The sequence below is a fragment of the Gymnodraco acuticeps genome, unplaced genomic scaffold, assembly GCF_902827175.1.
Source record: "Gymnodraco acuticeps unplaced genomic scaffold, fGymAcu1.1, whole genome shotgun sequence".
Taxonomy (NCBI): Eukaryota; Metazoa; Chordata; class Actinopteri; order Perciformes; family Bathydraconidae; genus Gymnodraco; species Gymnodraco acuticeps.
Genome location: NW_022990441.1, coordinates 5,501,123 through 5,512,708, shown reverse-complemented (window position 1 = coordinate 5,512,708; position 11,586 = coordinate 5,501,123). Strand labels below are relative to the sequence as shown.

The following is an 11,586-nucleotide window of genomic DNA, read 5'->3' as shown; positions in this document are numbered from 1 at the left end:
GACTGAATGGAAATGACAATAAATGAAAATGTAAAACGAAAAAAGCGATCATGAAAATGTTTCCAATAAATGAATAAAATGATTTTTGACCACTTTGTTGTTCAGATATATCACATATTTGTAACTAAATGATACATGAATTGAAACAAAACACGGTATAAACTGAGGAGTGACTCCCGTGAGGTTCATGTATTTTCTTCACTCCGCTGGGGTACTGCTCTCATGTCAAGAAGCATCAGATCAGTGCATGCACTGCATCGTCCAATCAGTGAGCGATACACAGTAAGGTGGCGGGGCGAGTATCTGAGGATTTCATCGGCGGATGGTCTGGTGGTTCCTCGATTATAGCTCCTCCATTATCGCTCCTCGGTCCTCGATCCTCTGGCAGAAATAAGGCCATTGGGACGGTACTCAAGATGGCGCAGACAAATCAACTTCCGGTGAGACCGGGACCGAGGAGCGAGGAAATGAAAAATAAGAGAAGTGAGAAGGGGCCAATATATAGGGGGGAAAGTCCTCACAACAATAAACTCCTGAGCACAGCGCCCACACTTCCGAGGTTCCGCCCACTGATCTCCGACCTTGCCAGGTATTTAACATTCAATAAAATGAAGAACACAGAATAAAATAATATAAAACACAGAATTTGTGTGATTATACAAAATTAAATAAAATAAATCCCACTGCATATTTACATCTGTTACATTAAGAAGGAATTATTTTTAGTTGACATTCCTTTTTAATTTGCCTTGGCCCTGCTGCTGCACAGCGGGAGCAATGTCTTTTTTTACATTTTCTATTAAAAGTTTACTAATATGTCCAATATGTCAGAATATTCTGTAGAAGGTACAGTAGAACATCCTTGTATTTTATTATTCTTAATTTCACATACTATGTATAGAAACGTTTTTTCAGTCATACTAAATAATTCACTTGTACGGAACGCGCAGTATGGCATTGTTAATCTTCCATACACTGTCACTCCTTGAGACTGGGTGGTGAGGATGGTATCTTTGCGCGTTTGGTGAATATAGAGCAACAAGAATTATGGTTTTGCATAGCGTATGTATCAAATAGGCATTTAATAACAAATAGTAAACGTATATTGCAATTAAAACACTTCCACCTGTGCAGTGCTCAATATTTTTGACATTGCATTAAGTGGGAGGACCAAACAGGCACCGGCGGAAGGATACAGTACTGAGGCATAGGACACACTGGATTAAGGTTTCCGTCCACTCTGGTGCAACACGGTGACAGTCTCCACAGATTGCTCAAAACATATATTGTAATAAAGTTTGATATAATTTAAGGACTTCTTACGTGTAACTGTAAGGTCAATACAAAACCTTAGATTTGTCGTCATCTTCACGGAGTTCGAAACGTCAACGATACAATGGTGAGTACGGGCTAACGCTAGCCATGTTAGTTGACGTTAGGTCGTTAATATGATTACACTGCTGTAGCAAACTAATCGTTATTTCAATTAAACATATCCTCTGCTTGTCATTCAGTAAACCAACTTAATCCGAGCTAAAGATAGCTGTTTAATGTTTTTTACAAGCTAGATAAACTGCAGCAAGTCCTGAGGTTGATGTGGACAAACGTTGTCGATAATCACTTTATCTTTATATCACAATGTTACTCAGTGTTTTTCTACATATGAAGTAAACCAAAGGAAACCAATGTATTTATTATCACCTGCGCAGTTTAATGTGCACGTCGTATAGCGAGGGGAACCACACCGTCTGCTCTCTGCTGTTATGTTATAGCTATAATTTAGCTAATTTCCTTTAAGTGTGTGTAAATACTGTGGTTTAACCTCCATGCTCGGATCAAGGTTTGCAGCGTTTTTTATCGCTTTTGCTTTGAGTCGAGAGTGGGCGTGGTGGCGCTGGTGAAGGAGGTGCTGTGTAAAAATAGACCGTCCAGTGTTAAGGCGATCTGAAATCCATCTCGTTAATCTTGCAAGATGACTATCAAAGCTCTGGCTAACTGTCTTGCTAACTACCATTTTGACATCCCACATTACAAGTTGCTGCAACATGGGTAGAACCTCTTGCAGGCACAACAGCATGGAGGCTTTGGATATAGAGTGACATGCGCAACAAGCGAGAAAAAAGGTTGTAATCGCCAACCATTTCGATTACATAAGAACACAGCTCACTGGTAGTAGTTTGTGGTTTACCATAAGCAACAATTGTTTTTCACATTGCATGGATATTATGACGGTTGTGTTGCAACATTTCTGGGCTGTGTGCTCTCGAAACACTGACAGCATCTCCACCGTTACGTATTGCGCCATAACGTGGATCCGCATTCTGCTCCTGCTGAATGATCCTCTTTGCCACCCCTCCTTCCGCCCTCCCTTTCCCCCGCATTGAACCAAACCATGCTTGGTGCAGTAGGCTGTCAGGACCCGCAGTGCACCCCTCAAAAATGACAGCTAAAAATACATATTTCAAATAAGCCCAACAGTGGCACTATAACCAATGTCTTAATCTGCCATTATTCTTATTTACAGTACTGTGCAAGAACAGACACATGGTCTGTTAGATTTTAAGGACACTACATAACCCCATTGAGTCACATGCATGAACATAAATCACCTGTGGCCCTTAGTTTTCTATACTCGACATGAGAAAATGCGATATTTTGTTTAATAATATGTTGAAAAGCAGCAATTTTGCTGAGCACTTTCACAGCAGCTGTACAAATCCTCTTACACTCAACCTTGCTTTGCTCTGATCCAGACACTGCTTGCTTCAGCACCGCTGAACTGGTTTGCAGTGGACGGAGTGAATACTCTGCAGTCTCTCTTGCTCCCTTTTCTTTATCCCCCCAACCCCCTCCCCAAAACCAACACGGTGACTCATAGAAATTGACTCGAGGAACACATGGTGTTAACACCATATTGTGCTACAGAAATGTTAGCGTTTATCTCTTTAGTTCTGAAATAGCACAACATTTTTAGTAACCAATTAATGCTTCACTCTGTGATGCAACGGAGGAACCATTTATTTATTTATTGTTGCATTATCTACATATTTACTTGTTTAATTGCCTAACTTAGGTTATACTCAAATGAACAAGTCCTTTATCAGTACTATATTATTATAGGCTATTGGGATTTCATGTGGCTAGTACATTCTTGTTATACCTGAATATGCCAGTTGTTTCTAATTCATTTGAAAATAATTTCCTGACAACATGAAGGACTTCACAAAGCAGCAAGCAATGTCAAGCAACAGTTGGCACGGGGGCTAGCCCATGATGATAAACTACACCTCACATCTGTTCAGTAAAGAAGATGCAAAGAGGTGGTTAGTTTTGCTGTGATATTCAGTGTGCTACATTGGCGACCCTGTTCGTGTCTCACTAATTATAGCAGGCGTGTGTATTTCTGGCTATGGAGTATTTATACCCGTCCCTCATCACACTTTCTCAGCCTGAAGTGGGCATGTTGACTGACTTAGACAGGCCTGGTAAGACCTTACAGGAGTGGCAGAATGACCTGTCAAATTTAAGTTAATGAAAATAAATTGTGTGTTAGAAATGCCAAAGCAAAAAGTGCAATCTTAAGAGCAGCAGGTTTGGATAACATTGGCCCACTGATATTAGCATGTGGGTTTGTGTAAAATACTAATATATGTTTTACTTAATACAACAAATAAACTGAAATCCCATTAGGGTTCCTGCTGATCCTTTAAAAATATTAATTTATCTAAAAATAGGGCTTTATTTATATTATGGCTTAAATGAATTTTTCTAAATTAGCTGACCAAAGTAATCAATTTTTGAAATACAATTCACCGAATGTAACATTTGATTGAAACCAGTACCAGGCTATGTATATGAGGCAGGAAGCATGCTGTATTTAGAGGACGAAGTGTTTCAAACCCGGTAAGATTGGAATCAAGGTGGCTCAATCCGACATGCAGACTGTGAAACTCACAGCTGTGAAGTCAACCCGGCGCTGACAGACGCTATGTTTTCCCAGTTCAGTTTTACCGTCTTCTCCACCACACAACCACCCCTATCTCCGAGTCTGTCTTCTATTAGATTTTTAGTGATTATCAAAATGACTTAAAATGTTTAGGTCTGCCACCTAAACATAGCCACCCCGAAAATGTGTATGTAGCCAAATTGTATAAAATATCATTTTTATAAATAAAGTATAAATCCACTTTCTCCATTGGGCACGCTTTCAATAAAGGAAGTGGTGTTACACAATATTTAGCTTGTTTTAATAGCCTTTTGTCTGAAGGGATAGTCTTTTGGTAGTTCGTAGGCAATGACTGTGCCCAGCTGTCAGATTATATCAGTCTGTTTTGAATTACTTTGTTTATAGTGCATTGGCATAGATCTTTAGATGATGATTGAAGAGTGAAATCTGCTGCCAGTGTTTCTCATTAGGCAAACCCAAAGCTTATATCTGTATAATCATGGTACTGGAAGATTTCAAAGTCACATTCACCTAAAATAAATCTTTGAGTATTAACACTCACCCACTGAAAGCTTAAAAGGTTCATTTTAAAAGTCTGTAGTTACCTTCTACACAAAGAAGAGCAGCCGAGTCATGTTGAGGTGTTCCGAGTGTGCATGGTAGAAAAACGAAACTCGTAGACACTTAACAACTGTAAGGCTAGGCAGGCTTATTTATGCAGCACATTTTCAACATCAAGGCAATTCAAATTAAAAGCATTATGACATATATATGGCAAACAAAACCATATCTAAATACTGTAGCCTTATCCATATTGTTAGGAACAGGTTATTTATTTAGGATATAGAGTGTCACAGTGACGCGTCCTAAAATCTATCGATCATAAATCTATCGATTTGATTTATGATTCGAAAATTATAAAAGTAGGGTAGACATGTGGATATTATCCGGCTGAACAAAACGTGATCTGTCTCTTCAATTTGTGTCAACCACAGACCTTATTTTGAGCTATTTTCCAAAATCGTATGGAGAAATTGCTTTGGTTTTTGTCGAAGGAACCGGTAAAATGCTAACTTACTTCCGGGTTTTAGGACTGTGGCACTCTATTACCTCTGATCTTTACAGAACACTGCATTGAAAATAGATCTTGAGCATATGAACCTTGAACACCCTCCCAATAAGATGAATGACACAATTGACAATGAGTACTGGATTTGAAGGATAATTTTGTCATAAGTCAGACTAAAAGGGCTCCAGCCATACACACCATCAGTGAAGGCAATTCAATCAAGTTTTTATATTTGTATTTGTTAAGTCTTCCCTAGGATAATTGTCAAGTTCTTCCGAGTGTTGGCCTTTATTCAGTGTTTTGCCCGAACTTGAGAGGCTGGTGGGCAACAGAGGACGCTTGGACAACTTTCTGTTGTCTTTATTTTCTGCTCAGCAGTTTTTAAATCAGACTTTGCATCAGATTTTCATCAGGTTGAAAACCTTCAAAACACAGAGGACAAACAAATGTTAGTTCACATGCAAATCAAATTATAAACATTTTGTATACCTCATTGCATTATTTCTAATAATAATAATAATTCAGTCACATTGCTTTTCAAGGAATTATAATTCAAATGATAAATTGTGTGTTATTTTACAAAACATCATTAACTTAAATGAATTAATAAGAAAGTATATTTCTCTAGTTGAAACCAAGCAACCCAAAAAACCTCAACTGAACACCATCTGCGCTGTCTAAAAATATACACCAAACAAAACAAAGTCCACACAAACCACGCTGCGTAAAAGCCGTCCATTGCGCAACAGCACTCTCACACAATAAGGCAATAGATCAAGTACGCAAAACACAATAAACAACGGAGAAACATACCAACGGCATCTCTGAAGCCTCACACACACTGTCGCCAACTTCTCCCCCCGTGGCTTTTGGGAACAAAGACCGGCCATCATAATTCCTGCTGTGTTACCGGAAGCGGCATTAACAACAACAGCTCGGTTATCATTCAGAAAAAGTAGCCTATGCTATTAAAAAATAAATAAAAAATACCCCTATTGGTATTGAACAATACTATAATAATAATAATCTAAACGAAAATACATCATAATTATTATTTATCCGTCTGTTTTTCCTCAGATATTATTAGTTTCATTTTAATATTGACTTTCGTCTCGACAATAATGTAAAAAACCCTCATATTTCAACTAACCTACTCACTACTTTTACATTTGAATTTTAAACAATACATTTGTAATAAATCTACCGAACTAAAAAGTATAAAATATATGATAATCATTGGCAGGACTGCCCACAATACGATTTTCATGTTGGACTATCAGTGTTTTTACCAATGTCTTATTCTTTTGTTAACAGGCTGATCAGCTGACTGAGGAGCAGATTGCTGGTGAGGGCATACCTTAACTGTGTTTGGTTTGTTTTAGGTTAAGCACCTTCATTCTCCAACAAACCTGAGAAACTTGAATGTCTTCAGAGATTTAAGTAACCAGAGATCTGTGAGGATAATAGCTGGTGGTTGACAAGTCTAAAAGGAGTCTCAGGATAATACTTACACGTGAAAAAACTCACATAGGCACATCCATTTCTAGGAATCAACAGATGCACCAATGCTTTAACTCATGCTGTGCTGTTGTTTAAATCAGGGGTCCAGCACCCCACATGTTACATTCCTTCATAGCATTGCATTAGTCATGCACACACCCTGGTAATGCTAAGCACGTGTTTTCTATTCAGGCTGCTTGAAAGCCTGACAGTGAAGTGTCTGTATTGACGAGTGTTATTTCTGTCAATGCACAGAGTTCAAGGAGGCATTCTCGCTGTTTGACAAGGATGGCGATGGTACAATCACTACCAAGGAGCTCGGGACTGTGATGCGCTCTTTGGGACAGAACCCCACTGAGGCCGAGCTGCAGGACATGATCAATGAGGTGGATGCTGATGGTGAGGAGGAAACGCACAATAAAATGATATGTTGAAACTTTTAATTACTACAATGTAAAGGGTAATCTTGGTCAGTTGTTGCTCATGCCTTAAACCAGGGGTTCCCAACCTTTATTGTGCCAAGGACCGGCAGATACATTAAAAAAAGAATCGCGGACCGGTTGTCAATTTTAACTGATTTTAATATTTACTCACCACCAGCAGGTAGCAACAGAGGCTAATTGTATGTAACAGCCTGAACAAATACTAGAACAATATGCATCCAAAACATATTAGCAACGTTTTTTTTTCGGAAAAACGGAAAACCAAAAAAACAACGTTATTCAGTTTTTAAACCAAAACGGATAAATCAACGTTTTCTGTCTGTCTGTCTGTCTGTCTGTCTGTCTCTCTCTCTCCTCTCTCTCTCTCTCTCTCTCTCTCTCTCTCTCTCTCTCTCTCTCTCTCTCTCTCTCATCCTCTCTCGCTCTCTCTCTATCCTCTCACTCAGCTCTCGCATACTCACGCTCTCGACCTTATTCTCCGATCTCCTCCGGTCTCTCAGTCTCTCAGCTCTCAGTCTCTGCGTCTCTCCTCTTGTTTTCAGAAGATAGTGTCGTTCGTTCCGGTGCACTCCGACAGCATTTAGCACTACATCGAGATTAAGATTAAACTAACTTCTTATGGAAACACCCACATATACCTATGGAGTTAGCCAGATGTGTGTAAATTACTGTTCATGGTAATTTGAAAACAAATGCCGGTGACAAACACACAGAGCTGAGCAGAGCACATACACACACATCTTGCGCTTTGGTGACCGGACATCTCCTTCATAAAACTAATAAAAGGGGGAGTAATCGGGCAGTTCGCTGGTGCTGCACTTCACTTTCATGAAGTGAAGGAGGTTTTCCTTCTATAAACAGCTGTGGGCAGCAGATACCATGAGAGTCCCAGACATGAATTCATAGATCAAGGCAGACTGGTTTACAGACTCTCCTGTTTTGCCAATCCGGTGCTTAAACAAATAGCTCTACACCCCTGGCCGACATGTCCTTAAAATGAAGTCCGAGTTTGAAATATATCTCAAATAATGTATGCACTGCCATTTCCCCACATAAACATAACAGTCTGCAGTTAAACGGTTGTCTCCTGTGCGCTCCTCTTCCTACTTGGAGCACCGGTAACTTTCTCGTGCGAACGAGAGGCTGAGACCTTATAGGCTGAGCCGCCGAATCCCTCGGTACACCATAACAGCAATTTTCAACTGTTTTCTGGTGGAAGTTTAACAAGGCTACTGGATGAAATAATATGACTGGTATAGGTGCGAAAATATTATAAATTATAATTATAAATATATAAAAATATTTATAATTCTGCAAATATTACGATAAACTCAGCTATTTTGCGGCCCGGCAGTAACACCTCCGCGGCCCGGTACCGGTCTGCGGCCCAGGGGTTGGGAACCCCTGCCTTAAACCACCTAGGAGGTTTGCTCAGTCTATGCAATGCAGAGATATTTAGGGTATCAGTGGAAGCACTTGGTTTTAAATTACCACCATGACATTTACGTCATCCTTAAGAAATGTGACATTTTCTCTGGTGACTGTTGTCTGGCAGATAACCCCTTCCCTGTTACTCATGTGATAGGCTGTCATCTTAATGCTGTTGCTTCAAACATATTTTATTCCTGACAAATAAGTAGTGCCACTAGTTTCAGCAACGCAGATGTATTCGTTGGATTCTACTCAAGATTGAACACAGCCTGATGTAGTCACAACTTGCTGGTGACAACTGCTCTGACCTCGCTCTGTTTGTGTGACCGTGTAGGTAATGGTACAATTGACTTTCCTGAGTTCCTGACCATGATGGCCAGGAAGATGAAAGACACAGACAGTGAAGAGGAGATCAGAGAAGCCTTCAGAGTCTTTGACAAGGTACGATAGGACCGAGTGGACCTAACTAGAACCTCTCAACAGGATCTCCACACAGATGTGTTTATCCACTGTATCATTGTGATGGCTAGCCAAATTCTGAAAAGACAAAACATGGACAAAGTATTTTATGTGATTAAACTCCCTTGCACAAGGTCACAGCTTATTTATTTTCCTTTGACCAGCACTTTCATCCATTAAAAGGATCAGGCCTCTCTGCTAGCTCAACAATTATTGAGCATTAGGCTCAATGTACAGTTGAGGCTTAGGAATAGAGATCATTAGGTTTACTGACCTATCTTTCGTGTAAACTAATACTAGAGAAACTGAAACTAACATAAGTGATATTTTCTGTTTGTAGCTGCTGTACTGTATAGAATCTTAAATAGTGCATTAACAATGGTTCTTGTTGGCCATGGGCAGGATGGTAACGGATACATCAGCGCAGCAGAGCTACGGCACGTCATGACCAACTTGGGGGAGAAGCTCACTGACGAGGAGGTGGACGAAATGATCCGCGAGGCGGACATTGATGGCGATGGGCAGGTCAACTACGAAGGTGAGATGCTCTTTTTGGTTGGTTTCTTCCTGAAAATACATTTTTTTTCCTAATAGACACTAATTAAAACATTGCACTTGCTTGTTCTCTTTGCAACTAGTTTTTACAACAACATAATCTCTGTATATTTAATACATTCTTAGAACAAGAAAACATATACACAATGTTTTAAAATGTACTGTACCAAAAGCCTAAACGGATTGATTTGCAACTATCATTAAAGAATTGTTTTCTGTTATGTTCACAGAGTTTGTCCAGATGATGACTGCCAAGTGAAGAGAACACTGAATTGCTTCTCAATGTTGCTTGTCCTCCTAAGATCACTGTCTTTAAGAACCAAAAAAGGAACAATTCTCAAATGATAAACAAACTCCCCCCCAACATTATTTCTGTTGAATTTAACAATCTGTGCTTCAGTATATCCAAATTCTGTAAATCAAACACCAACAGAATAATCCCTAAAGAAGTGAATGGACCAAGCTTTAAGTCTGCCGAAGCCTTGACTTCAGACCAAGATTCTGCTGAGTCACCCAGCCCTTGATTAATTTAGAGGAAAGAGCAACACTGAAATGGCAGAGGGGTAGGAGCCCATGCCACAGTTTGTATAGAGAAGTTGGCTATTTAATTATTTCCAATATTCAACAAAGAACTCTAAATACTGAATTAAGTACTCTTCTTGCATGCACCCTTCCTGTGGCGGTCTCTTGTCACAACAAGGAGGCTCTGATCCCATCAGAGGTAGTGGTCAGACTGTGTACACACTGGAGGTATATACATAACTATATAGCTATATATCTGTAACATTTGTGTCACTATTGATTATTGCAAGAGCAAATAGTTGCGATATAGGGGTGTTTATTGGTGGTGGGTTGCAGAAGAGCATCCTTAAACCTTGGAAGAGTTCAGACAAGAACGAAAGACTGAAAAGTGCTGATGTTTTTTTCCTCTTGGGGATGATATATTGTCTGGTTTTGAGTTGTGGGCTTTACATGGCCCACGGCACTGATTGGAGACAGACAGTAGTATGTTGCATTGCTTCAGAAGGATTATTGTGAAAACAATACTTAAAGGACTGCAGTTAAAATATTTGTCCTGCAATCAGATATCCTGATGGTACAATATTGATGTAATGCTTTATAAATGTGTTCTCAAATATTAATGTGTTGATGACTAACTTTGGTCACCAGATATATCTATAAATATATATATTAGTGTGTCGTAAAGTTTGCATTGCCTATTGTTGTAGTTAATGACATGTGACATGTTTTATCTTTGGTTTTGAAATGTGCCATAATACTCTTAACGCCTCAACCTTCTTGCAAGACTCGTAGTTCATTAGACTATATTAAACCTACTTAATGTAATAACATAACAAATATAAGCAGTTCAACATATTTGCACTTTGGTATAAACCATATGGATATGTTGTAAAAGAAGAAAAAGAAACCAAAAGTCACTGTTGCTGCTGCTATAACAACTATATGTTTTCCCGTCCTTGGTGTCTCATCTTCAATTTGTAGCCTGGTGATTCAAACTTCAATCTGCTTGCTGTTTTATTGAACAGGATACATAAACTGTATATTCACCAAAACTACAGGTGGTGGGGTTTAAGTGTTACATTTGGGCTATTAGAAAGGGACTTTCAGATAGAGATGAATTTGGGTTGTAGCAAATAATTCAGCTTTAGATGGGAAATGTTTTAGGATTTCGAACAGTAGCTACATTTAAGAAGCGGGTTAGCTGATTTCTTTAATGCACGGAATTTAAATGCTGCTCGGCTTGAGGAGTTTCAATTGGTTATCTTCGATTCGGATGTCAGAAAGTAAATGGTTAATGGACTGTTAATTTCTGAAGGTATCAAAAATGTAAAGATGTGATATATTTTCCATAAATCAATAAATTGAGCTTTACTTCACCTGCATTTCATTGTCATGTTTAATCTAACTGTCACTCTTCAAGCTCTTTTCTTGCCAGAAAGGAGCACTAATCTCCTCCAGACAGTTTGAGATTGGGTCAGGGCTGGTCACCCTAGCCCTTCACTGGAGACACTATCCCAGGCACAGGCTATATTTAGTGGCTCATGAGATCTCTAACAGGAGTGTGTGGTAATCCACATCAGCTATAGGGTTGTGACCTTTCACACTAAATGCAAAGAAGGAGCCTTGCCCTCTTGCTGACAGGCAGCACCAACAGCCAATGG

General features: G+C 39.3%; 1 protein-coding gene across 1 annotated transcript; it reads left to right on the top strand.

Annotated features, from left to right (window-relative positions):
• The first annotated feature begins 994 nt into the window (after positions 1 to 994).
• Positions 995 to 11,307, top strand: calm3a (calmodulin 3a (phosphorylase kinase, delta)). The gene is made up of 6 exons (XM_034225464.1): positions 995 to 1,399; positions 6,330 to 6,360; positions 6,771 to 6,914; positions 8,724 to 8,830; positions 9,251 to 9,386; positions 9,634 to 11,307. Exons 1-6 carry the CDS (start codon positions 1,397 to 1,399, stop codon positions 9,660 to 9,662), a joined length of 450 nt encoding a protein of 149 aa, XP_034081355.1. The 5' UTR covers positions 995 to 1,396; the 3' UTR covers positions 9,663 to 11,307.
• The last annotated feature ends 279 nt before the right edge of the window (positions 11,308 to 11,586 follow it).

Excerpts from the sequence above, each read along its gene's own strand:
- calm3a (XM_034225464.1), top strand. Across the intron at positions 6,915-8,723 it reads CAATGAGGTGGATGCTGATG|GTAATGGTACAATTGACTTT; the intron begins GTGAGGAGGAAA and ends GTGACCGTGTAG. Across the intron at positions 8,831-9,250 it reads CCTTCAGAGTCTTTGACAAG|GATGGTAACGGATACATCAG; the intron begins GTACGATAGGAC and ends GGCCATGGGCAG.